Source organism: Oryzias latipes, chromosome 11 (assembly GCF_053564925.1).
Source record: "Oryzias latipes strain Hd-rR chromosome 11, Olatipes_Hd-rR_3.1".
Lineage (NCBI taxonomy): Eukaryota > Metazoa > Chordata > Actinopteri > Beloniformes > Adrianichthyidae > Oryzias > Oryzias latipes.
The window spans coordinates 28,719,524-28,746,265 of NC_136247.1; the positions used below are offsets into that span (position 1 = coordinate 28,719,524).

A 26,742-nucleotide genomic window follows, 5' to 3' on the forward strand; every position below is an offset into this window, starting at 1 on the left:
AACCGAGAGGAATGAGGGGGCAAAAAACCAAAAACACTGTTAAAACTACAAAAAAAACCTCATGAAAAAACACCACATTCAACACCTTAAGTTAAGATTTAGTCAAATAAAACGTCAAACACGGGTGGGCGAGGAAGACGGGGGCTTGAGAAGCTGGAAGCTGGTCCGGGGCATCAAAAAAATGTTGTCTTCCTACTCTGCTAAACTCACCGCTGGACTCATTTATTACCAAAGTGACAGAAATGTGACCAAGAAGATCCGGAATCCCAAGATGGTTTTTACAGCCGGGATGGTTGGAAGACCAGTTCCAGAGGAGTTCAGGGTCCACAAGGGTTTACCTGAAAGATCTGATGGATGAGAATGTGCAAGACAATTAAGACATTTAAAAACTGTACCTCACAGTCAGTCCTGATATATTTTGGACTATAGTGTTTGAATAAATCCATGCAGGAAGCCAGGAGAATATTTTAATGTTTTCTAAACATTTTGCCTGTCATAAGCCTCTGTGCGTCTGTTTGTCAGGTCGGTGAACGGAGTTTACCGGATCGGTCTCTTTGCTCTGAAGGACGTCAGCAGCGGCACCGAACTCACCTACGACTACAACTTCCACTCCTTCAACACGGAGGAGCAGGTGAAGCTCCGCCCAGTTCTGTCAGGCTCCACCTTTAGAGGAGGAAGACGCTGCACGTCTGCTCCCAGACTGTTAGTCAGAACAAAGCAGAGGAATCATGAGGAAAAATAAGCTTTGCACAACAACGTGTAATAAATCCTTATTGTTCTTGCAAATCGAGTCTAATAAAATAGTTATGATTCATTTGCACACCTGCTTCAGCTAAAACGTCCTCCTGCTGAACGACATTTGAGGATCTCTTCCGTTCTTTCCTTGTTTCTTTCCTGCTCTTTCATTGGGATCCAGTCGATTCTCTTCCAACCGCCTTTTCCCTTCTGCTCTTTCGCAGCAAGCCTGCAAGTGTGGCTCAGAGAGCTGCCGCGGGATCATCGGCGGGAAGAGTCAGCGGATCAACGGCCTGCCCGGGAAAACGGGAGGCGCTCGGCGTCTGGGGCGACTCAAGGAGAAGAGGAAGTCCAAACACCAGTTCAAAAAACGGGTGAGCGGCTCATGTTCAGACGCTGTCTGGAAACATTTTCAGGTGAATGCTGCCACTGCTGAAGGAGCTTCTAGAAGTCATTCTAGACACTTTGATTTGATCATTTGTCTGAAAACTTTGGCATTTAAAGTTTGACATTTTCAACACACATTAAAAAAGTAAATCAAAAGTTAAGTAGGAAGAAATTTGAGATTTAACGTTTTGTCTTTCTGGACACTTAGGAGGAAGATTCCAGCGACAACAATAAGTTTTACCCTCATCTGATGAAGCCGATGTCCAACAGAGAGAGGTAAACACAGACAGAAAAGTCATTCTGCAGTTCCAACTGTAAAAAACAGAAATTCTCTTTAAGTGTTTAGTGAAACTGGGTGTACTTCATCACAAATACAATTATTGGTGTAAGCACCTTTTTATGAATTTGCAATTTAATTTTGTTATTTTCTTCTCATCCAAATAATCCAATTTGAATATTTATTTTGGAAAAACATTGGATGTTCAAACAGATGTTTTCACATCAAACCCAATACGTTGTCTGACCACTAGAGGGCGCAAACCCGCTGTTCCATGCTGATGCCATTCATAGATGTTTTGTTGTTTTTTTGACCTGTTGTCAATAAAGTTGAACGGAGGAGCAACAAGTTACGGTTATTTTACTTCAATGTGCGTCCATAATTTATGAAGAGGTTAAAACCCAGAAGAGCAAGAAAGAAGATGAAGAAGCAGGTTTGAAGAACAAGACCAAAGAGTGACGTCTACAGTTGACTTTTTGGTTTTGACACAGTGGTCCTCAACCCCCCAGGCTCATGGGTTCATTTCTTCTTGATGTGTTTCTCGGAGGATCAAAACTGTCTTAATAAATGATATTTCTGCTTGTTTTCTTATTGTTTCTTGTTTTGTTTCACTTGCTAAAAAAGATTGTTGTCGTCTCTTTTAATTTGTAGGAACTTTGTCCTGAAGCACCGAGTTTTTCTTCTGAGGAACTGGGAGAAGATGCGGGAAAAGCAGGAGCTGCAGAAGCGAGAAGGCGACAGAGACGCCAGCAGCCTCTCTATTTACACGCGATACGGAGGAGTCACCCGAGACGACGGCAACATCAAATCAGGTGAGCGTCCAGGAAAAATGCCACAGCTGTTCGTCCTTAGCGCGTCCTGTTAAACCCACGCCGTTTTCACGCAGACGTGTTCCAGACGCAGTTCTCGGCTCTGCAGACGCTGCGGTCGGTTCGCACGCGGCGGCTGGCTGCTGCCGAAGAAAACACGGAGGTGACGCGGACCGCACGGCTCGCGCACATCTTCAAGGAGATCTGGGAAATGATCACGGGCTACAAGGGTGAGAAAACCTGCCGTCTGACACAACCTGTAGAGTCCAAGGTCGGAGGACTCAAACGCTGCTTGTTTTTGGTCAGATTCAGCAGGCCAGGCCCTCGCCGCCCCACTGATGAACCTCCCGTCCAGAAAGAGGTGAGTGGGCGGAGCTCCTGGTTTGTTTAGCAGTGTTTTTAATCTCCTCCATCAGTGTGCAGTACCCACACGGTGTAACAGTTTTATCTGCCGCTGTGCTTCTGAGCCGTGACGCCTGCTGCTGTCAAAACAACCGCCTGTCCTTTGAGTAACCTGACTCCGCGGCGCTGGCGCCCGCGCTCAGCTCTTTTGTTTGGCCGCAGCGTGGACTTGGAGATACTGAAGGCGTCTGCTTTCCCTTCAGGAACAGCCAGTACTACGAGAAGGTGTCTGATCCGCTGGACCTGAACACCATCGAGAAGCAGATCGTAACCGGCCATTACAAGACGGTGGAGGCGTTTGACACCGACATGCTGAAGGTTTTCCGCAACGCTGAGGTGAGCAGAGATCACCTTTTTTTCTCATTGATCTGGATGTTTTTCTGCATAGAAACCCATTCCATAATCAATATCTACGTTTTTCTTTTGGGGGTTTTGTATTTTGTTATGTAGACAGTATTTATTACCAATAGTCCAAGCATAAGTCCAGCAGGTAAGGTTGTGGTGGAGTCGTTGACAGCACTTGTCGCGGCGCTGTGACGTAAGCAGCCTTCACATTTCTGAAGCAGGAAAACTGTGGATCCTAAACATGAACATGAAGATGAAACATCCATTCATTTAAGGAGTGATGTTTATGTCACCGCGTTGCACACAAAACTATCGCAAATGAGTTGCAAATGAAAATATTCAATATTTCCTTTTTTTTCTCTTTTCCTTTCAAAAAATGTATTTTGGTTTGCAACACAAATGTTTTCAAGCGTTGTGTCTCATCTCGCTTTTTTCCCATCTTTAAATTTGCTCACAGACGTTACGGTTTAGCGTGACAAAGCTGCCATCAAACAGCTGCTGATTGGTCCAGATTCTAACCTCTGGAAGCAGCTCCGTCACATTGATAGATTTCTCTCTTTCTGTTTTCAGATTCTTTACTTTCTTCTCTTCTGTTTTCCTGCTCCATCATGTCTTCCACACCTCCACCCAAACTTACATTTTTGAGCTTTGAACTCTTACTGTTCTCTTAAAAAACAGTTAGTTTACTCTAACTGTTTTTTTTTTTTAATTTTATGTTTTGTGCCCGAAGTTTGTTACACAAAACCTGTTTTTGATATTCCAAATGGAGGATTTGTGTTGCTTTGTTTCACCTGTTGTGTGACAGAAGATCATTCTTTTCCTGAAAACGCTTCTGTGTGAGAACAGACCAGCAGTTTCATGGACGACCATCTTTTTTTTGTCCCACCAGAAATACTACGGCCGGAAATCCCCGGTGGGCCGGGACGTTTACCGGCTGCGGAAAGCCTACTACAGCGCTCGCCACGAGGCCGCCGTCCAGATCGACGAGATCGTGGGGGAAACGTCGAGCGAGGCCGACAGCTCCGATTCGCTGGAGCGGGACCACGGTCACCACCAGCACGGGGAAGGCCCCCACGATAAGGACGACGACGTCATCCGCTGCATCTGCGGGATGTACAAAGACGAAGGCCTGATGATCCAGTGTGAAAAGTGCATGGTACGGAAGGGGGACATTCTTCCTAGGGGGGCCATCTGACTCGTTCTAGAGGGTTTCAAGAACCTGCAGCAGCTGAGCCGACTCAGACGTGTCCCAGAATCCTCGGCTCAGTCATCTGCTGTAACTGTGATCAACCCAACGGATAACAGAGTGTTGTGTTGGCGGGTTTTCAGGTGTGGCAGCACTTTGACTGCATGCGGTTGGAGACGGAGGTGGAGCACTACCTCTGCGAGCAGTGTGACCCCCGGCCAGTAGAACGGGTACGTCTGTTCCTCAACATACTAAAAAATCTGCTGCTGCTGCTGCTGCTGCTGCTGCTGCTGCTGCTTTTCTGATGAGGCGTTCATGTCCGTCACCTCAGGAGGTTCCCATGTTACCCCAACCCAGCTACGCTCAGGCCGGCTCCATCTACTACATCTGTCTGCTTAGAGACGACCTGCTGCTGCACCAAGGTAGGAAACCTGTTTAATAAAGAAATACACTTTATCTGTACAGCACCTTTCAAGATAAACATGCTTCACAGTAAAACACAGAATATAGAAAAGAATTAAGAAAAAGCTATTGTAAAAAGAAAACACTGAGTCTGCAGATGTGAGTCCAGAGGGATGGAGCCGCTGCTGCAAAGACTCTGTCACCTTTAGTCCTTAACCACCAGCAGACCCTGGTCACATGACCTCAGGGACCTGCGGGGGGTGGACGGCTGCAAAAGGTCTTCTATGTAGACCGGTGCCTGGTTATAAAGAGCTGTGTGTGTTAAAACCAGGATTTAAAATGCACTCTGTAGCGGATGTGGAGCCAGAGCAGCTGATTAACAACGGGGTGACGTGTGAAAACTTAGATGAATTAGGTAAAAACTTGCAGCAGCGTTCTGGACAACCTGGAGCCGTTCTAAAGATTTTTTGCTTAAACGTGAAGATGGAGTTGCAGTAATCAAGATGAGATGATATAAAAGTGTTGATGAGCTTCTCCATCTCAGAACACAATTGGAAAGATCTGCAGGAAACAACAGTTAAAACGAACCTTTTCTAGATCATTTTTCCTGATGATACTTGATTTATTTGCTGTCACTATAGAATAGAAAACAATAGATTTGTTTATTTTACAGAGCACTTTTCCCAGAATGAATCACAAAGTGCTTTACAAAAGGAGCATTAGGAGAAAAAATTAATCTCAAAATTGCTTTGCTGAGTATTTATTTAATCAAGTTGTTGTGAATTAGGAGCTGACAAAAAATGCAGTTTAAAAAAAGTTGTAATTGTGACTTAGAAAATACGCTGGGCGGGGCTAAAGCCTCCATCTGTTTATCTGTAGATAAAATTCAGTGAAGGTGGGGGAGCTTTAAAAATGAGAAAAAACATCTGTTAATATCAGAAATGCAATACGTTGTATTTAAATGATATAAGAGTGATACTGCACCAAATATGGATTATCAGCCCTTTTAAGTGTTATTAAGTATTGGTATCAACACAAACCTAAGGGTCAGTTGTGTGTTATTATAGCTGACGTTGTTGGTTTGTGTGTAGGTGACTGTGTGTATCTGATGAGGGACAGCAGGCGCTCATCTGAAGGGCAGCCGGTCCGCCAGTCCTACCGCCTGCTGTCGCACGTCAACCGGGACAAGCTGGACATCTTCCGGATCGAGAAACTCTGGAAGAATGAGAAGTGAGCGCAGCTGCAGCACGTGAGACACAAACGTTTGGGATCAATGTTGACCTCGGTGGCGTTCTCACCCCAAAGGGGGGAGCGGTTTGCGTTCGGGCATCACTACTTCCGCCCTCATGAGACGCATCACTCCCCATCGCGGCGGTTCTACCAGAACGAGCTGTTCCGGATGCCTCTGTACGAGATCATCCCTCTGGAGGCGGTGGTGGCGACCTGCTGCGTCCTGGACCTCTACACCTACTGCAAGGGTGAGCAGCCGCCGCCCCGCCGGCTCGGGCTCGGACGTGTCCAGCTTCTCTAATGTCCCATCGTCCTCATAGGGAGACCGAAGGGCGTGAAGGAACAGGACGTCTACATCTGTGACTACCGCCTGGACAAGTCGGCGCACCTGTTCTACAAGATCCATCGCAACCGCTACCCGGTGTGCACCAAGCCGTACGCCTTCGTCCACTTCACCAAGAGGCTCGCGCCAAAGAGGGACTTCTCGGTGAGACCGCCTGCCCCCCCCTTTCAAATAATTAGGAACATGACTGACGGCAGATTTAGAAAATAAGGTTTAGGTCAAAGGTCAGCTTTCCAGAAACATCTTAAAGAGGCTTCTAGCTTTTTTTACACGTGAAGCCACATAAATGTGTTTTTACGTCACAGACGGACATTTATTAACATTTACATCCTGCTTCTTTGTCCTGCCATCAATCTCTGCAGCCTCATTATGTTCCGGACAACTATAAGAGGAACGGCGGCCGATCGGCGTGGAAAAGCGAAAGGTCCAAAGAACCGGGACGCTGCGACGATGACGACGCCTCCTGCGACCGGGGGGAGGACTTCCCCGCCGAGGCAGAAGGGGGAAGAGGAGGGGGGGACGACGTGGACACGGCTGCAGAGGACCCCGACTTTGTTCCAACCAAACCCACGCCAGCCGAAACGGGAAGAGGGGAGGAGGAGGAGGACGATGAAGAAGAGGAGGAGGAGGAGGAGGACAGGCAGGAGGCTCGGGTGTGCAAGGAGCTGGAGGAAGGTTCCAACCAGAGGATGGGGGAGATGCTGGAACTCCCAACCCCGTTATCCTCCTCCCCCCCTCAGCACAGAGCTCTCAGCAGGAGGGAGGCCCAGAGGGACCGGCTGAACAAGATCCTGCTGGACCTGCTGCACAGAATCCCCAACAAGAATGGTGAGGGACCGGGAACGAAGCTGGGGGGTAGGTCGACCGATGAACTGGGGCTTTTGTGTTTGTCCCTGCAGATCATTTAACCCCATCAAAGCAGGCGGCTGCTCTCAGCCGGAAACACCACAGAAAGTCCTGACTAGGGTTGTGCCGATGGACGATATCATCGTCCATCGTGATGGGTGACTGACATCCCGATGGAGAGACCACCATCGTGATGCCACGCCCCCGCCACGTTGCGCGTCGACACCATAAACCGCGGTTACATGTACAAAATATCTTGATGGGATCAATGGTCGGATTAGAATCCAACCGTGTAAATGGGCCCAGAAAAATGTTTTCAGAATATAAAAACGTTCACTAAGGTCACACTTTCCGTCGGAATAAATCATTCGCACATGCGCAGTAGGGTTTGAAAACGGAAGGATATAAATTCCGCCAAGCGGCTTTTTTTTTCAAACTTTATTGAATGTAACAATTCAATACAAAACAATGTTAAACAGCGCCGAGCGGCTATATACATTGACATGTCAGCTCGGTAAAATACGAGATGATCTTCTAAACGTGCTTTTAATAATGTTACGGTTATTATGAAACGCCTGTTCGCTCATCATTTGAATTTTAATCCGTGTGGTCAGTGCTTTTTCTGAACGTAGCCAGGATTAGCAGTATGCTAACACGGGCTAACAACATTAGCTTTGGGTGGCGCTGCTTACTGGCTGCACGTAAACATGTAAGAATAACATCAGCCTTTATTTAGTCGGGACACGACTGGAAACACAAATCCGCGTGATTGTTTGAATGTTTTCTAAGGACTGAGCGAAATTTCTGCGTTGAAGCTCAAACCGCTGTGTGTGCTGACGATCCGAGCTGTGCTCAGACACACGTTTAGACCCGGTTCTGAGTTCGGTTGCTTGTACCCCTAGAGCTGCGGGACGGATCGCAGTCTTAAATCTCCCACACATAGCGCTCATGTAACAAAGCACCCCCCCCCCCTTCCCCTCAAACACAAAGCTGGAAGTCCACGCTCCGCCGGTCCACGGGAGCGGACTACTTCTTTTCTATTTTGTTTGTTACTTTTTTTGTTAAAGTCACTTCCCTCAGTTTATACTGGATCATCGCGGATTAGTCATTAGTTGGGAAATAAAATGAAAAAAGCAAAAAAACGAATAGCAGTTATATAAGAACGAAAAATGTAAAAATACCCCCCCCCCCCCCCCGACGATGTCATCGTCCATCCCGATGGTTGACAGCAAACATCGTCAACGGCCAATTTAAGGGACATCGGCCAACCCTAGTCCTGACAGATGATTGGAAGCATTACTGTCAGCCGCAAAAACCATAAATGTTTCAGAAACACGTCCTCCAATCGGGACGGTACCGAAACTCTGTTCCAGGTCGGTATCAACGTAGACGGCGGAACCAGAACCCAGTGTAAACACATTTCATTTCAGACATGTCAATCACTGGTTTTCTATTTAGTTTACCTGTACAGTTCTAGCCAATCGTTTCACCTGTTCAGCGATTGTGGGCCGGCTCATTAGAATGGGTGTGGCCACGAGGATGGGCGGAGCATCAGTCAAATTGCTAAAGGCAAAACCATTGAAAGTCGTGGCGTTCTTCGTTACAAACGATTCTAAATCACCAACCTGACGGCTCGTCCCGATCCGACCGCGTGATCAGAAACCGGGCCTGATGGTGTCGTTTCAGAAATCCGATGTTGAGTCCCAATCAGAGAGGATTTTATTCTGATCAGCGCTAAACATTTAAAGGTATTACAGATAAATAATCTACCAGAAGCCTCGGATCATGAACGCATCACGACGCTTTACTGCTGTAAAACGCAGCAGAACACGGCAGCAGGAGGCGACAGAAACGGGTCAGAACGGTGAAGAAGGTCCACAGATTCAGACTCCAGCATCCAGACGTCTGTGAATAAACGTTTCAAACGGACAGAAAGCATCTCTATCGGTAAATGACAAGCTGCAAAGGATTTTGAACAGGAAAAAACATCAGATTTCTGTTAATGTGTGAGAATTAAACAGAGACGCCTGCCAAGGGACCGTCTACAAAGTGCTAGCTCCAACAGTGATGAAAGTCTTCCGGGAATTCCCGGAAATCCGGGTTTTTGAGCAAACCGAACGTACTTTCCGGGAAATAAAGACCTGATCTCTACGGACAAATCGCTTTCCGGATTAGAAAATGGTCTGAAATCAGCTAATTTTAGCTTTATTTTCTATATTTCTCCGCAGATCGCTTCCTCTATGGTCGTGGCCATCTCTCGTCTTCCCGGCCTAATTGACCAATGACGGGACGTTTTAGTTGCTTTCGGATGCGTCGACGGGTCTGATTGGCTCTGTCTGCACCACGTGGTCAGCGTGACTCGCTTCCCTAGAGACCAAAACTGGCGGACCCACGCTAAACTTTCACAAACACATCTGAAGAGTTTGCGATCAAATTTGTGTTAAAATAATGGCAGGCATCGTCATTATTGAGCGTGGTCACGACCTCAGTTGCGAGAAGACGATAAAAAACAAATTGAAGTGGTCTTGGCTGGAAAAAAAAGATTTTTAAGGTAGTGTAGGTCAAATACTTTTTTGTGTAAAATAATCTCAAAACCACATTTTGAAATAATTTCAATTTTAGTTTTGAGTTTCAGTTTTTATTTTGAATACATTTCTCTATCTAATTTATTTGTATTTCCTAATTACCGTGATTTAGTTCAGTATAGTTAACATTAATTATAAGTATTTGATGGTTTGGACCCGCACTCCCTTAAAAAATAATGTTTACAATGTTTAGCTTAGTTTGTATGTTTGTTTTGATATTTCCCAGATTACTTAGTATTGGTGTTAAAGAATTGATGTATTATGTTATAGAATTATAGTTTAAAGCAGATCCCATATTTTGATGTAATTATAGTTTGAGAAAACAGTGCAAGTGGATGTTGTACATCAGTCATTTCTAAAGCAGAAATAATGTATAAATAACTGAGGTATTTTCATAGAATATCATAGTTACTGGTGTTCTTTTTGCCATTTGGGGCTTTGATGTTACTATATTTTAGCAATTGTATGTTTTGCAGCTTTAAGGAAAAGCGTAGATTGTAGGATTGTGTTACTTTGAGCAATTTTCCAAATTCTTTTTTAGGACCAGCAAGTCCTTAATGGAGAGTCAAACTAGGGGTTTGAATGACAAATCATGATGCTCCAATTAGTCTTAGTTTCTTGATAAAGAAGTGAATAACTAGCTGCCAGAATGCACCAGAATGCATCTAAGACCACGTATTTTTCCAAAATTTCGCTCTGTGCCCGCCATATCGCTCAAAGAATAGTTCAGGGATTTTTTCCTTGCCTGACTTTCATCACTGCTCCAAGAAAAAGTCCTTAAAAAAATGAAAAAGGTTTCCTTTGATCGGTCATAAATATCCAGCATCAGATTTTTGCTACAACAATCAAAAAGTCATTCATTTTTGATGGAGATATGAATCACATGATCAAAAATGTTCAACAGTCATCAAACTTTCCATCATGACTGATTAACACCTTGAAGCAGTTGAAAGATTTTATACTTTTACTTGATTGTTGAAGCGACTTTACCGAAATCCTACAAGAAGCTTCATAAACTAAAAGCCTGGTTCTGTTTATTACATTTGGTCATTTCTGAAAATAAGTTGGAAAAGTATCGGATCGGGTCTCAGTATCTGCAGATACTCAGAACCAAATGACACGGAACCAAAAAAAACCTGATCAGGACCCCTCCCTCCTCTCTGAAGCTGCTTCATGGCACTTCAGACGTCAGGAGGAGGGGAATCAAACCCCCGGACTGTGTCTTTGAGCCCGTTTTCCTCACATGTTCACTTCTTTCCAGCCATCGATGTCACTTATCTGCTGGAGGAGGGAGCGGGACGGCGGCTCCGGCGGCGGACGCTTGGATTCGGAGACTTTGTTTTCAGGAAGTGATGCCTCTCGTGTGCCTGTGGAGCCTTGACTGCAGAGAGCGGCAAACCCGGAGCGCCGGACGGACACGTGCGGACGGCGTCTCCTCGGTCCTGAAACTCAGTCGGTCAGAGCGTGGGGGGGGTTCAGCTCAGAGAGGAGAGCTAATGAAGACTTTTGCTTATTTAAGTCGTATCATGCAAAACCTGTTTGAAAATGCACATAGGAGAAGGAAGCATGCACTTATATCTGCAAACACGGCAGAAGGAATCCACTACCCAGCATCAGGAACGACTGGTACTGAACAAAGGACGGACGGACGGACGGAGGGGGGACGGCTTTTCTTTGACGGACAGCCGGAGTGACGGACGGCTTTTCTTTGACGGACAGCCGGAGGGACGGACGGCTTTTCTTTGACGGACAGCCGGAGTGACGGACGGCTTTTCTTTGACGGACAGCCGGAGGGACGGACGGCTTTTCTTTGAGCTCTGAAGGACCGTAACGGTTCCCCCTGGTGGGATTTAGCTGCAATGACATGAGGACATCTTTGTTGCTGCTCTTTTCGGTGGAGAACTGCACTTTTTGGTACCGTGGACGCGGTGACGCTCCGCGGCGTAACGCGCCGGCCGGCGGGCTCCGCGTTGGAAGACGCAGTCGGAAGGCGGCTTTTCCAGAAGACGCTCCTGGTTGATGCTGGTTTTCTAGCCATGGGGGGGGTGGAGTTTGCGCTTTTGTCAGTGAAAGTGTCTCGTTGTGGTTTTTTTTTTAACTTTTCCCTAAAGCCTTCAGCCCCTCCCCCCCCTCTCCGTTTTGTACAACTCACCAGCTGAACTGAATCAGGCAGGGAGGGGGGCGGCGGCTCTAACTGTAACGCCTTACACAGTCACGGCCTCCCGCCGCCTTGCGTGTGTGCGAGCGCGCACACGCCAGGTTTCATGAAAATATACCTTTTTAAAAAAAATGAAAGAAATAGAAAAAAAAAAAGAGGGCTCAATGGCAATTAAGTTTTGAAAAAACTATGGAAGACGGTTCTTAACATGAAATGTTTGGTTATGTCCTATTTTCTTATGTGGCGGGGGGGGGGGGGGGGTCTGTACTGTATATTTGGAGGGAAGTTCAACCTTTCTTTGGTTCCTAGCTGCCATGGAGAATGTTAAAAATGATATTTTATGCGACCTTTTTGTCCCTCATGGCTTCCGTTGACGAGAAAAACTGACAGGAGCGACTGATGAAGGGCGGGGGGCGGGGGGGCAGGAAGCTGTACAGTGCCATGTTATGTAAATACACACTTTCCATTGAGGAGCGTCTCCAAAAGCAATATCTGAAATATGAACCTTGTTTATTATTGTACTGTACAGAACTCAGCCCATATCGTATTATGATTATTATATAATATTAGAACTTCTTCCATTTGTATTAATATAATGAAACACTTAAGCGCAGAGGACTTTTGTAATGTTCAGAAACCATAACTGTCCTCATGACATAAAACTTTACTGAGTTTATAAATTAATTTACTTCATGAGATCAGAAGAATGTGAGGCAGACAAAGGTTTTTGGGCGCCACGGCGGCGGCGGCGGAGACGCCATCTTTGTCTCTGAACTTTGTTAATAATATTTCTTCTGAGGAGAGTTGAGCTCCTTTCTTTTTGCTGCAAAGTGTTGAACACTAAAAAAACAAACCAACCTAAAAAAATGTCATATTTTTAAATGGTAACAGAAAGGAAAGTAAAGCTGTCGACCCTGTTTTGCTTTTTATTTTGTTTTTTTAATAGGAAACGGTTCTGTTTTTGTGATGAGTCATTGTAAGATGCTTGTACTTGTATTTGTGTGTTTTTGTGTGATTTGTTTAGTTCTTTTTAGACAATCACAAAAAGCAGATGCAAGCATTGTAAATGGCAGACTGGCAGACATTTTGTGACGTGTACAGTTTGTCCAAAAAAAAAACTTCTTCCACTTGTTTGTAATTATGATTCTGAAGTCATAAGAAATGCTGTTGGTTTTTACTTTTTGTTTTCTATTTGTTTTTGTTTGTTTTTTTAAATAAAAAGCACTACATTATTGTGAATTTATTCATTTGTTCTTTATTTATTCATCACCAACAACAACCTGTTATTATGACCTCTTTGGTCAAACCCCCATCATGCCTCGCTGCCCACTGCTGATCTGAGAAATGGGCCTGTGGATGGGAGTCCTACCGTACCAGCAACCCCGGTGAGGAGGGGGATCGAACACCCGAGCCTCACAAGACGGAAGATCACGACCAAGGGATGGCCGTGTCAGCAAAGACGAACCGCCAGGATCGACCGATGTCGGAACGGCCTTTGGACCGGATGAGAGGTGAGACGATCGGAGCGGACTGACGTACCAGAAAGCAACGTGGCAGATGGCGAGGACATCCAGACGTGGGTTGGAATCCCGCTGACGTCCAGGAAGAGGCCACAGCAGCACCTGGACGGCGTCTCTGAGGGGCCAGCTGAAGGTGCACCAGCACATTTACTACAATAAGAATTTAAAAAAGAAAAGTAAATAATTTACTGAGAACTGGAGTAAAATAGGAAAGCAAAGACGATAAAGTGGAAATAAGTAGTTTATTAATTTTAACACATTTAGATAGAAGCTATAAAATTAGAAACCAATGAGAGTCAATGCACCTACATTAGTTTATAAATATGGAATTATTCTTTAAAAAAATGTCAGACTTGTAATTTATGAAATAAAAATAATTGAAAAAAGAGAATTGGTAGGGCTTTTATTTTGAAGGAAAACTTTTTTTTTCTTTTTTCTTCAAGGAACTTTATTTAAAACAGATTACTTAGAACAGCAACATTACATGAAATAACAATCACAAATTCCTAACATAAAATCTAAAGCATATAGAGAACATAACATGTAAAAGACTGAACATAATACAGAAACATGAAAAAAAATCAAAACAACTTAAGTTTTGTTAGGGTTTCTCAATACGTTTATATTTCAAAACCAAGACATTTCAAACCATTTTTCTTTTCAGATAATTGAGTGACTGAAAATAAAGACAGAGCTCTTTATGAAAAGTATTAGAATGTAGTTTGGTCTCCAAACATTTATTTTTGTGATTTAAAAACTGTCCTTGCCATAGCAGGACATTTAGAACTAAATAGTCTTTTAGAAATCACTACCCAGAAGAAAACATTTTTACATCCAAATGAAATGGAGCTGCAATTTTAGAAGAACACCAACAGCAAAACTTCCCAAAATGTATTTGTAATTTCAAAATTAAAGAATCAATGATCCACAGTTTCGATGTCATTTAAACAAAAACTGCAGCTGTTCTCCCCAAAACCAAATTGATGTCTGAAAAAAGTCCTTATTTTTAAAATAAATGTATTTCACCTTAGCTAAAATAGAACATTTAACGAATTTAGATCTTATTTCAATCACCTCTTCTCTAAAAAAAAATGCTTAGAAATGTTTTTCTTGTTTCTTTTCTAATGAGATGTTTGGAAAAGGGTGAGGGCGTAACAGGCTGTCCTTCCAACAGGAAAGAAGGAAGATTTCATTGATCTTGGTTTGACAACAGATTTTCGGATAATTGGACCAACGTCAGAGGAAAAGCAAACGTTTTCAAACAGGACAGACCTTATAGTCTGACCCCAGTTATAGTAAGGATTTGTCTCTTCTTAAAACATAACAGCAGTTCCAGAGAGGCGTGACTGCAGACTAAAATTGTTGCTTATAAATTAGTTTCCAGTCCAATCAAACTTATTGATCAAAGGCAAACAGTTTGATTGGCAGTTTCTTTAGGTCAATTTTCAGCAGGACGTTGATTCCGACGACATCCATGAATATCTAGAAGGAAATTGAAACCACAAACGCCTTTCGTACTTTAAGAACAGCCAGTTGATCTTAATCTAATCGTTCAACATCAATAGCTTTAAGTCACAGTTACGGACATGTAACCAAAGTCACGCAAAAGCTGCGGAAAAACAACAAAAATTGTTTTGTTGTTTCAGGTTCTCTAATCAAACAAATTAGAAAATTTAAATTTATTTGAAAATAAAATTTTAGGAAAAAAATGGAAGAAATTTTCTAAATTTGTTTTATTTCAGTTATTTAACCGTATGGGGGGCGAAGTTTGAACTTGTAAGAAAGAGTCGTCATTTCCGGTTTTTGCTCCGTCAAACCAGCGATATGAAGCCTCCGCTTCCGGTGACGCTTCCTTTTCGGCAGCGGCTATTTCCTCGCCAACATGCCAGTGAGTATCGCTTGTGGGCTTGCACGGGACTTTTGGACGGTTTAACCGGCTCGCAGGGAACCACTGCGGGCCTCTGCGCGTCCATAAGACACGTACGGTTCCTCTGCTGCCGGTTTATGACATTTTTGTCAGACCGTGGCGGAGTTTATCCAACGAAACTACGCATCTTCTTGCGAAAGCATCGTAGCACAAGATGGCCGCGCGCAGACTGCGAACATGGAGCTAGCTCCACGCGCGATGCTAGCAGAAAAGTCGCTGCACGCGGGCATCGATGCCGTTAAAATCCTGGATTTGTAGCGAACTGGTGATTGTTTTGTTAATCGATGCTAAAAACTATTTTAAACCAGATTAATGTGACGTGATTCAGGGAAGGCCAGAAACCGTGAACGTCAACGGCGAAACAAAAGCCACATTAACGGTAATGAGGGTCGTTTAGCTAACACCCCTAAGACAAAATCCAGTGAAGGAGTTTAGAGAAGATAATTGATCACAAATGTCAGGTTTATTTGAGTCTCAGCTCATTTTCAATCCCGTTTGTTAAAATATGTTTAGGCCGAAAAGGAACAAAGTCTGCCGAAAAATTATTGAATTAAAAATACAGAATTCAAATATTTTTTTCTAAAATAAACTGCAAAGATTCAGCCTTCACATATAATAGACAACTTTATTTAAATCAAATCAAAACAATCACAACAAACTTTATTTAAACACACTGGGTAACAGCTAACCAGCATTGTAGCTAACTGCTAAATGTCATCTAGACTTAATGAATAGATGTGGAAGAAGCAAATATCATTTAGTAAAACTGTTAATAACAAATCTAGATGTAATCCTGATCCCTCCCCAAATCAGAATCATTTTAAATCAGATTGTCTGTTAAACTGGACTACAGGATCTGATTGTAGTTTTATGCCGTGTTGTCCTGTTTGAGGAGATTTAATCCTGTTTGACAGACGACCAAATCTTGTGGATTTTATTCCCTTTAGCTTGCAAAAGACTTGTTGCACCCGTCCCCTGAGGAGGAGAAGAGGAGGCACAAGAAGAAGCGCCTGGTCCAGAGTCCCAACTCTTACTTCATGGATGTGAAATGTCCAGGTACGGCGTCTCTGCCGCTCACGCCGTGGCGTTAACCCGCTGTGCACTGACGGCGTTTCCATTTCCTCCATAGGATGCTACAAGATCACCACGGTGTTCAGTCACGCTCAGACGGTGGTTCTGTGTGTGGGATGTTCAACGGTCCTGTGTCAGCCCACCGGAGGCAAAGCCCGTCTCACAGAGGGTGAGTGGCTCGCCGCTGAAGTCGGCTCTGCTGTTGAGGCGTGGCGAGCAGCGTTGAAGGTCTGTCGCCACGCTGCACCGCCAAGTGACCGGGCGACCTCCGTCGTGGTCCTCCGGTCTCATTCCGGTGCCAGATCAACCTCGGTTTGCAGAAGGGTTGGGTCGAACCGTGGCCCCCTCCTTTCGAAAGTCGAGCACAGGTGTACCGGTGCCGCTTAGCTTAGGACGCCGTTCTGATACAGGAAGCTGACGCCTGGTTTTCCCCGCAGGTTGCTCGTTCAGGAGGAAGCAGCATTAGCGGCTCTGAACGGGAGAGGAGGGGCTGGACCGGTCGACGTCAGCGCGTCCCACCCCCCACCATGGAGGCGGACCGGACGGCAGAAGGGTTGCTGCTGTAGCTCCACCTTCCAACCCGCTCTCTCTTAATAAATGTTGTTTTGGCTAAAAGCGGCGTCTGACTTTTCCCTGACGCTGCAGAAACGCCTCCGGAAGAATCTTAACCTTTTGTGACATCAACATGAATATTCTGCTGCAGTCCGGCACAGAACCTCAACTAACCGCTAGTATTTCTGCTGCAGAAATGTCGTTTCTGTGACCCAGCGGTCTGCGTCACTTCTCGGCTCCGCCCCCACACTCGCCCTGCCCCTCCCTCTCCCGCAGCAGGTGGCGGATGGAGCAGTTCTGGGTGGAGAGCGTGCTGGACAGCAGCGGCATGAGGATCCGGAAGCCCTCGCGCAGCTCCTGCACGCGCTTCTCCAGGCCGTGGATGTGCGCGTGCAGCTCGCCCCTGCAGCCCTGCACCTCCGCCAGCACGTCGTACATCAGGCTGTTCATCTGAGCGGGAAGCAGAGGACACGGGGGGTGAGGGGGAGGGGGGACGCACGCACGCCGACAACTGTACCCGGTGGAACGCGGCGCCTTTACTTGCCTCTCTCACCTTGTGGAGGTCCACCAGTGTGCTGCCTTGATCGGCCAGAATCCGCTGCTCCATCTTGACCCGTCGCAGCCTGGAGAAGCAGAGAACAGCGGTTCTGTTAGCACCAAACGGTTCTGATGGGACACTCGTACAGGAAGCTGAGGTGATGGACAGGAAACGGTTGGGGATCAGAGGGGCGTCACATGAGGGTGAGGCGTGGGCCGTACTGTTGGATGGCGAGCAGCAGCTTCCTCTGGTGCGTGCGCACGCGGGTCTCGTCCCGCTCTCTGGACAGCTTGGTGTGTTTGTAGATGAGCCACGTCTCTCTCAGCACGTTGGCTGCAGCGATTTTGATCTGGTGAGAGGAGACAACGGAGAGTTTGACACCGCACGGAGCGGAGGCTTACCGCCACGCGGCGCTCTGGTTGGCGCTTTTCCCGCCTTTTGCATCAAACATTAGTGGAAGGGAAGATTCTGTGCAGCAGCAGAATCCTGGACTGAATGACCAGAATGCTTTTGTGCCTTTGAGCAAAATGTCAACCAAACTAGTGGAGAAAAAAAAAACCTTTGGCACCAAAAAAACTGACGTCACTGAGACAAACTATAAAAAAAAAGGGTTCCTCTTAGAATTCAAAACAAAGCATGTGTGGTGTGTGTTCTTGAATTATGGGATGGCCACACGACTGGCGGCCATTTTTAGCAAAGTTTGGAATTTGACATTTTTACACATGGTGAAAAAACCACAACATTTCACACACGCCACCAGGTTAAATGTATAACCGAAGTTTGGTTGACCTTTGACCTCAGCAAGAGACCAACAGCTTCAATTATTAAAAAGAAAAATCACAGAAAGTGCGCAGTACAAATTTAACCCTTGTGCTATCCTAGGCACTTTAACATTGAGAGGTGGGTCATCTAGACCCACTAGACAGAGCTCTGAACCTTTTTTCTTCAATGATTTGTGATCTTCACTGGTGTCCATGGATTACATGAAATCTTTCCACCTTTATCCACCTTTGTCATGTTAGGGAGAACACCTCAATGGAAGGGGGGGGGGTCATCTAGACCCCAAAGGATAGCACAAGGGATAAACTGCCAGGGATCCGATCTGTCGCCTCCAAACTCCTGGAGCTCCGTTTTCCTTTTCTAACACTTGGCGTGGAAAACTCAGGGACCGGCGTTCGCCTGTCGCTCGCACGTTTCCTCAGAATATTTTGTAATTTTAACACGAGATGTTGGCTCAAATGAGCCCATTAGGAATGTGGGCGTGGCTAACAAAAACCCCAGGTGCCAGGAAAATCAAGAAAGGAACTATTACCGATTCTTCTAAAAACGTGTGGAACCCCCCCCACCAACACACACACACAGAACCAAAAATGTAAATGGTTGCTATGGAGATAAAACCACCAGAAGCGTCGCCGTTTTGGAAAAAGGGTTTTTCCCCAGGAATTTGTCTCCTTTGCGTTACGCCGACACAAATTAAATGTTCAGTCCGAATGTTGACGTCATCTGCCGTCCGTCCACACCGCAACGCCAGATCGACGCGGTTCTGTTCCTCGACTGACGCAGCAAAAAGCCTCAGAACCAGAAACAGAACTTGAATTCCTTCACTTCTCGCTAACAGAGCGTTCGCCATGTAGAGCTGCCAGTATCTACAATTCTAAAATCCAGAGCCCTAAAAATTTCCCAGAAGTCTCTGCGAAAAACCATTGTGCATCAATGCTCACTAGATTGGCGAATATAGACCACAATGCGTTGCGTTAGAACAATTTTTACGAGGAAAAAAAGGTCTTTACCACTATTGTTTTAATGAACTATAAACGTTTTCATCTTCAGAACTCAGCGGACTCAAATGATCGTTACAAAACGCTCAGATCAATTCGATTTTAAATTTGTGAAGTCGGTCACGTCATATCCGCCGTTAAAGAAAAAAGTAGTGAGCGTGGCGTCCGAATTGCTTAAAATCCAGGGCACTACTTAGTTGTTTGGGAATTTGGAAACAGCTTATATTTCATATTCACAGTGACGTGTTCCCGCGATAAAGCACCTTAATGCAGCGGATAACACCGCTGTGGATGTTTAATTGTTGTGGTATAAAAACATATCTGTGACACAAACTTGTGTTTTACTGGAACTCTGACTCAGCTTTATACGACGGAGTAGGCCACCAAAAAAAAAAAAAATTTGAGCCACCAAAAAAAAAAAAAAGTAAAATTACGAGATTTTATCTCGTAAATTTAGGAGATAAAAACTCGTAAATTTAGGAGATAAAAACTCGTAAATTTAGGAGAAAAAAAGTCGTAATTTTAGGAGATTACAGTGGAAGTGAGCATGCAGAGCAGCAGGTGAACGCCGTGCAGCCGCAGAGAAGACCGACTAAACTTTGTTGAACAGGTGAGCTGAATGTTAATTGATAACGTTCCAAATGTCTGGAAGGTCATTTGTTTGATTTCCGATTCATTAAAGTTTTATTTATTGATGGTTGGTTTGCAGGATCTCTGCAGCCCGATGAAGCCGTCGTCGGTGTCCCTGCAGCTGTTCGCTTGAATCCTTTCTTCCTCCACCAAAGACAAGACTCTACGTCTGTGTGACGCTTCCGTCACACAAAAGGAGGAGCACTTTTTTTGGCATTTTCAACGTTCCAAAGCTAATATAAAACACTATTTTCATTCCTCTTTATTGTTTTATGCTGAAACGGGACATTTCATCTGCAGGAGGGGGCGTTTGTAAGACTGTTTACTTCCGCATTGGTGTTGGGATGACAGGTTCATGACGTAATGAGACAAATGAACTTCAGGATATGTGAATGAAAAGGAGAATAAAGGCTGCAGCGATTGTCTACACCCAAACGTGTCTCTGAGCTCCTTATTTTACATATTAAACTCCGCTTTACTGACACTGAACCCCGGAAAGACGGCTACACGGAAAATAATCTGATTTTGAGTCGCCAAAAGGTTCAGAATCTCTTTGTTTTACACCTATAATAATCCGGAAATGAAGCTTCACAAAAGGCTCCACATACTTCATCTTCAAGCTAGGTTCCGATAAACGGACAACTTCGGTGTTTTTTCCTTAATCTACGACTTTTTTCTCGTAAATTTATGAGATTTTAAGTCGTAAATTTATGAGATAAAAAGTCGTAAATTTACTTTTTTTTTTTTGGTGGCTCTAATTTTTTTTTTTTGGTGGCCCTAATACTCCGTCGTAGCTTTAAACTTTTAAAGGTACAGATATAAATTTTAAGAGGATTCTATGGAGTGATATTTATGCCACCAGGTTGCAAACAAAACTTTTCTATATTAAATATTTGCTTTCAAATTCTTTTTTTTTCCAAATTTATTTTGTCACGCTAAACTGAAACTTATGAGAGCAAAATCAAAGATAGGAAAAAAGTGAGATGAGACACGACGCATTTGACGTTTGTGTTGCAAACACCAAAACATTTTTTGAAAGCAAAAATTTGAAAGCAACACAACAAATCCGAAAGAAAAAATAGTGAAAAATAAAGGTTTTTGATTTAAAAATAAATTGAAGGAAAAAAACAAAATTGAAAACAATTTTTGGGGAAAATAAAAAAAAAAATTAAGCAAAAACAAATTGAAGGCAAAATATAAATAAATTTGGAAAATAAAAGTTTTTGATAAAAAAAAAAATGAAAGCAAAAAAAATTGATAAAACATTTTTTTTGAAAAAAAAAATTTTTGACCCCCCCCCCAAAAAAAAAAAAATTCAGAGCAAAAAAAATTTCAAAGCAAAAGAACAAATTTGAAATAAAAAAAAGTTTTAAAAGCAAAGAAAAGGTTTTTTAAAGCAAGTATTTCACATTTTCATTTACGACTTAGAAAGGATTTTATGCTTCATTATGGCATAAATATCACTCCATAGCCTTTGAGCAGCTTCCACGCCGCTGAAACGTCCTCACCCTCTTGGAGATGTGCGAGTCCATCATGAAGTTGTGCACGTGTTTCTCGGCTCTGGAGAGCTCCAGCTTCCTGGCGACCACGGCCACCACCAGCACGGTGCAGCCGGCGCCCTGTGGACCACAGACCGCCGTTACTCACCGCCGTTTCTGCCCGTGGCATCGGCGAATGCCGCAGAGCGGATTTGAACCCCTCACCATGATCCCCGTGAGGAGGCAGATGCTGCGGCCGCAGTAGGTGTGAGGAACCACGTCGCCGTAGCCGATGGACAGGAAGGTGACGGACACCATCCACAGGGCCTCCATGTAGTTGCTGCTCAGGTCTCTGTAGTTGTGATGTCTGCAGGAAGGAACGTTTCCCACATCATGAAACCACCTCCACCCTGTCTCACCACAAAACTCTGCAGAAAACGTCTCAGAGAAAAAGCTTTTATCCAAACACAGAAGATCCACATGTCAAAAATCATTTATAACAAAAGAAACTTTACTAAAGATAAAAATCAAAACCGACAAAATGCTGTTTCTATGAAGAAGTTCTAGATTCATGCATCATATTTCAATACAAATTTCTCATACTAAGGAAAATAATAAAGAAGCAGAGAAATATTCACGTTTTTTTTAAAGTATTTACTTTCCTGTGCTTAACTTTATTTACTTGATTTTATTCTTGAAATTGTGATAAAAAAAGTCTTGTTTTATCAAACAGCAGTTTTAGGTTCCAGTTCTGAGGTTTTATGGACATTTCTAGCAATAAAATGTTTGAAATGTTTTCTCTCTAAATTTCTCTGGTGATAAGAAGTAATTGTGTTTTTTAACTAATAAAGTTTTTAGGAAAAAAAACAATATTTTCCTGTTATTTTTAGTTTTAATTTGCTCTAAAGTTTAATTTTTTCTCTTTTTTATTGGAAAGTACGAGTAAAGCAAAATGAAAAGTGTTGAACATTTATTTTTTAAATATAATTATTATTCATTCATTGGACCTAATAATAATAAAAACATATTAAAAGATATTTTAACCTGGTAAAGTCCACTACATCAAAAATGGACAGAAATTAATTTTCTTTAAAATTATGATGTTTTATGAAATAGAAAAACGAATATTTAACCCTTGTGTTATCTTAGATGACCCCCCCCCTTCCATTGACGTGTTCTCCCTACCATGTCAAAGGTGGATAAAGGTGGAAAGATTTCATGTAATCCATGGACACCAGGGAAGATCACAAATTTGTGTAAAAATCCTGACATCCAGGAAAAAAAGCACCTGGTTTCCCCACAAACTCAAATGATAAAGAACTGTTTTACGTTCATTTTTAAAAATGAACAATAGGTGAGTTATTTTCATCATTAAGTTCAGAAAACTATCAAAACTTTTCCCGCCAAAAGTGTTCTTGAGATTTCACGGAAGCGGCCATTTTGAATTGAGCAGGAAAAGGCACTCTACTGCCCCCTAGTGGAATGACGGTGAACTACAAGAGTTTATTGGTTTGAAGATTTCTCACTCATTTTGTTTTTAACTAAAAAAAGTGTTTTCAAATAATTATACTCTTCCAGAAGAATCTTTTTGTTTCTTAAACTATTTTCTAGCAGAAATGATATAATGTTTTATGTGTCACGTTAATGAGAAGGTTTCTAGAAGACATTTCTTTGTTCAGATGTTTGTCCTCCATCACCTTCCATACTTTGGACCGGCTGCCACATGGCAGAAGGTTCTGGTCTCCATGGAGACCGGCGTACCTCTCGCAGACGTGTAACCCCCACGCAGCCACAATCCAGAGCGACACGCTGAAGATCATCAGCACCGTCCCGGGGTAGGTGGTCATCAGCGTTTTCCCCACGAAGCGGGAGTTGAAGTGGATCTGGAAGTCACAAACACGTTTCATCGGAAAAGCTTCAGGAAGGAGCGGCTCCAACTTTCAATCCAACACACGACGTGTTTCTGACACGGTTGACCTGGAGGTCTGAGGGTCGTCTCAGGTCAACGCCATCAGTTAAAGTTCCTGCACGAATGTCCTTCATCGTCCATTTACCTGCAAGCTATTCTATTCTATTCTATTCTATTCTATTCTATTCTATTCTAGTCTATTCTATTCTATTCTATTCTGTTCTATTCTGTTCTATTCTGTTCTATTCTGTTCTATTCTGTTCTGTTCTATTATATTCTATTCTATTCTATTCTATTACATTACATTTTGTTCTATTCTGTTCTATTCTGTTCTATTCTGTTCTGTTCTATTCTATTCTATTCTATTCTATTCTATTCTATTACATTACATTACATTTTGTTCTATTCTGTTCTATTCAATTTCTATTATATTCAATTTCGCTCAATTTTATTCTACTCTATTTTGTTCTGTTCTATTCTTTTTTTGTTGTAATGTACTCTATTCTATTGTATTTTTTGTTCTACTCTTTTCTATTCTGTTGTGTTTTTGTTCTGTTTTGTTCAGTTCTGTTCTATTTCTTTTTATTATATTTTATACTATTCTATTTTGTTTTACTCTATTCCATTCAGTTGTTCTGTTTTGTTCTATTCTGATCGGTTCTATTCTATTCTATTTTATTCTATTTCTTGCCTAATCGAACACCAGAACTAGAAGCTGCAGCTTCCTGCGTCTTTTCTTCTGGTTTCTTGTTGGCTGCAGTCAGAAACAGAAACTTGCAGGAATCTCTGTGGATCCGATGATTTAAAGACCTTTTTTATTTACTTCACTTGATGTTTTAGTTGTTTTTTTGTGTATTTTTCTGTCATTTGGAGCCTTTGCAGACCAGAACCAGCTTGCAGAGAAGCAGTAAATCTGCAGGTTTCTCCGTTGGGTCAGAGGGAGGCTGGATGAAATCTAACCTCCAGCTCCTGTCAGATTATCCTTACGTAAAGCAGAGATGAGGGATAAGAAACCGTGTTTGCAATCTGGCCGGATAGCCGGACGGACAGCAGGTTTGTTAATGCAGCGGCCCGGAGGTCACTTTTTAAAAAGCCTTTAGGAGGGAGCGGATTAGTTTGGGGGGTAAAAGGAGAACAGATGCTCCGAGGAGGAGAACCGGGAGGGATGGAGGTTCAGAAATGTCCAAAACTCATTTTCTTATAAATATATATATATAAACGCAGATCCAAAAATTCAGAAGCTCAAGCTTGAGGAGCAACAAGGAACGTTTGGATTTTCTCTTATTAACTAACTATATTCTATTCTTTTATATCCATTTCTATTATATTCAATTTTGTTATGTTTTATTCTTTTTTGTTCTATTCTATTAAGTTCTGTTCTACTCTACTTTATTCAGCTGTATTCCATTCTAATGTATTCAGTTCTATTCATTTATCTTCTATTCTATTGTAAGTGACCATGGCGGGTTAATGGCTGATGAAGGTCGTGGCGTGCTGACCTCTGATAAGGGACACTTCCTCGTTAACCCTGACTTAAATCAAAGTAAGGAAGTAGTTCTGGAGTTCTGGAGTCATTTCCGGACCTTCAGTTGGTCGGTACCAAAGTGGATCGGGTCTCCAACAGGAGATGTGAACAGAAACAAAAGTCGTTTCTGTTTCACGTCTCATTTGCTGGACACAGATTTCCTTTTTTCATATTTTAAACGCAGTGAAGTGAATCTGTTTTTTGGTCAGAACTTTTCGTCAGGAGAAACGGATCCTCCGGCTAAAGGCGGCGCCGACCTTGTTGAGCGCCCCGATGCTCCTGGAGGCGGTGTCGGTGAAGAGGCGGCTGTGCAGCATCATGGCCCGCGCCATCAGGTAGAGGCGCAGGAACATGGGCAGGGCCAGGACGATCTCCAGCTCCGTCTCCGACAGCGCCATGCGGGACGCGCTCTGCTGGAAGTACGCCAGCAGCCCCACCGGGTACGGGTGGATGGCCGCCACGGTCAGCTCCAGGGCGATGAAGGCCAGGCGGTCGGTTGTCATGGCGATGCGCCAGTCCTCGGCCCCGATGTCGTGGACGTAGAGCTGCCACAGAGGGAGGGGGGGTCAGAGTTGGACCTGGAAGGAGCAGGTACAGCATTCTGCGGTGGGGGAGGGGGCAGTCACCTGCACCTCGCAGCAGTGGTACGCCACGATCAGCCCCAGCAGGAGGAGGGTGGAGGCGGTGATGACCGACTTGAGTGACAGGGAGTAGACGGAGCTCTGCGGGAGACAAACATCCCATAAATGTCTCAAACATGAGGCGTAATCCCCGGGTTGGTTTGGTGTGAGTGGACGGCCTCCTGCGTGACCTCCTGACCTTGCTGTAGACGCTCCAGGACAGCTCGGTCTCCGTCACCATCATCAGGACGCCGAACAGCCCCACGGCCAGGGCGCAGTCGTTCAGCCTCTGCCGCCGCAGGAACAGCGCCCGCCGGCGGACCAGCCGCCAACCGATGTTGCGGCTCTTCCAGTACGGGTCGTTCTTGGCGTCCTCCTTGCGCTTGGGGCTGTGCTGCGGACTGTGGGCGTGGCTTAAGCCGGGGAACTTGGCCCCAGGCAGGGGGCCCTTGCCCTCCTTCTTCTTCTGGAACCGCGGCGTCTCGCCATGTTGGGGGGGGTGGTCGTCCTTGCTGGTGATGATGATCTCCGGCAGACTCTGGCGGTCCTGCATCTCCAAGGAGACGCTGCGGCGTCCTTGGTGCGCCTTCTTGGTGCCCAAAAAGGGCGAGGCGCAGGGGGACAGGGGCATGTCGGTGACGGAGGTGACCTTCTCCTGGAGTCTGTGGCAGGCGGAGGTCCTGGCCTTGGCCTCCCCGCACCGTTTCTCGGCCCTCCTCTCCTTGCCTTTGGGCTTGTCCTTCCTCCTGCCGGCGCGCGGCGTGGACGTGATGTACAGGTGGCCGTTGTACAGCGGCGTGGTGGCCAGCGCCTGGGTCCGGTCCAGCCACACGGTGTGATCCACGGACGTCTGGACTGTGCGGTGTATCCCACACTGGGGGGAGTAGGTCTGGCATTGGGGCGCCATTCTGGGGGGGAGGAGGGGTCGGTGGTCTTCTGGCTCATCGTCGACCGCCGTGGAGCTCATGGAGAGGGAGTGCTCCATGATGAGGAGGAGGAGGATCTCTGGAAGAGCGGGACTGGAGGAAGAGGAGCATGAAAGCGAACAGATGGCAAAGAAAACCTTTTCATTCAGGAGCAGCTTAGCTGAACAGACGTCCGCATGCTTTTAATCTCTCATTTTTCTCTGAAACCGTCATCAGAAGCTCATCTCTGGATGCTTAAATGAGTTCTTACCGCGTGGCAACCACGCCGCTCCTGGACGCCGCTCCTGAGGGCCTCCGGTCTTCACGCTTCCTCCCCTCCTGGACTCACCGTCCCCGTTGTTCTGGAGGAGGAACCGGCGGGTTTGAGCGCGCTCAACCGTTCGACTCTCTTCAGGAGGGGACCATCTTCTTAGCAGCTTCACGGAGCTCCGCCTACAGGCCCGAGCGTGGCTCCTAAGCCCCTCCTCCACCTGCCGCTAACGCAGGTGCACCCGCTCCCATCTCCAGCTGCTGCCGTGTGACGGCCCCCCGGCCGGGATCCTCCTTAAAGCTGGAAGGGCTTA

At 44.7% G+C, this 26,742-nt stretch overlaps 3 protein-coding genes and 1 non-coding gene across 11 annotated transcripts in view; 3 read left to right on the plus strand and 1 right to left on the minus strand.

The window, feature by feature from the left end:
• The window catches only part of ash1l (ash1 (absent, small, or homeotic)-like (Drosophila)), a 32,330-nt gene extending 19,382 nt beyond the window's left edge, over positions 1 to 12,948 (plus strand). For 3 of the 4 annotated variants that reach the window (XM_020706877.3, XM_020706876.3, XM_020706878.3), the window contains exons 13-27: positions 523 to 631; positions 960 to 1,109; positions 1,331 to 1,398; positions 2,051 to 2,211; positions 2,286 to 2,438; positions 2,515 to 2,569; positions 2,814 to 2,946; positions 3,845 to 4,111; positions 4,285 to 4,371; positions 4,473 to 4,563; positions 5,635 to 5,773; positions 5,849 to 6,021; positions 6,094 to 6,260; positions 6,479 to 6,971; positions 10,809 to 12,948. In XM_020706877.3, coding sequence (XP_020562536.1) covers positions 523 to 631; positions 960 to 1,109; positions 1,331 to 1,398; positions 2,051 to 2,211; positions 2,286 to 2,438; positions 2,515 to 2,569; positions 2,814 to 2,946; positions 3,845 to 4,111; positions 4,285 to 4,371; positions 4,473 to 4,563; positions 5,635 to 5,773; positions 5,849 to 6,021; positions 6,094 to 6,260; positions 6,479 to 6,971; positions 10,809 to 10,900 — 2,338 coding nt within the window. In that variant the 3' untranslated portion in view covers positions 10,901 to 12,948. The remainder of the gene's footprint in view (positions 1 to 522; positions 632 to 959; positions 1,110 to 1,330; positions 1,399 to 2,050; positions 2,212 to 2,285; positions 2,439 to 2,514; positions 2,570 to 2,813; positions 2,947 to 3,844; positions 4,112 to 4,284; positions 4,372 to 4,472; positions 4,564 to 5,634; positions 5,774 to 5,848; positions 6,022 to 6,093; positions 6,261 to 6,478; positions 6,972 to 10,808) is intronic. The other variant, XM_011480634.4, reaches the window with a different exon arrangement.
• Positions 12,949 to 14,709: 1,761 nt separating this feature from the next.
• On the plus strand, positions 14,710 to 16,838 carry rps27.1 (ribosomal protein S27, isoform 1). Its single transcript, XM_004073704.5, has 4 exons — positions 14,710 to 15,113; positions 16,100 to 16,208; positions 16,282 to 16,392; positions 16,661 to 16,838. Exons 1-4 carry the CDS (start codon positions 15,108 to 15,110, stop codon positions 16,687 to 16,689), a joined length of 255 nt encoding a protein of 84 aa, XP_004073752.1. The 5' UTR covers positions 14,710 to 15,107; the 3' UTR covers positions 16,690 to 16,838.
• LOC101161168 (small conductance calcium-activated potassium channel protein 1) lies at positions 15,755 to 26,698 on the minus strand. Of its 5 annotated transcripts, none has more exons than XM_023959688.2 (10): positions 26,430 to 26,698; positions 25,453 to 26,272; positions 25,260 to 25,355; positions 24,891 to 25,178; positions 22,961 to 23,082; positions 21,425 to 21,566; positions 21,230 to 21,340; positions 17,535 to 17,662; positions 17,329 to 17,398; positions 15,755 to 17,225 (listed from the first exon to the last, which is right to left on the minus strand). In XM_023959688.2, the coding sequence occupies exons 2-10, from the start codon at positions 26,236 to 26,238 to the stop codon at positions 17,001 to 17,003; spliced, it is 1,968 nt and encodes a 655-aa protein (XP_023815456.1). In that variant the 5' UTR covers positions 26,239 to 26,272; positions 26,430 to 26,698; the 3' UTR covers positions 15,755 to 17,000. The 5 variants fall into 5 exon arrangements, with proteins under 5 accessions (XP_023815456.1, XP_078811263.1, XP_023815455.1 ...); XM_078955137.1 differs by having other exon boundaries at positions 17,320 to 17,398; XM_023959687.2 differs by having other exon boundaries at positions 15,755 to 17,398.
• LOC111948276 (small nucleolar RNA SNORA35) lies at positions 16,465 to 16,593 on the plus strand. Its single transcript, XR_002874232.1, has one exon. It is a non-coding gene; the product is annotated as a small nucleolar RNA SNORA35 (small nucleolar RNA).
• Positions 26,699 to 26,742: the final 44 nt, after the last annotated feature.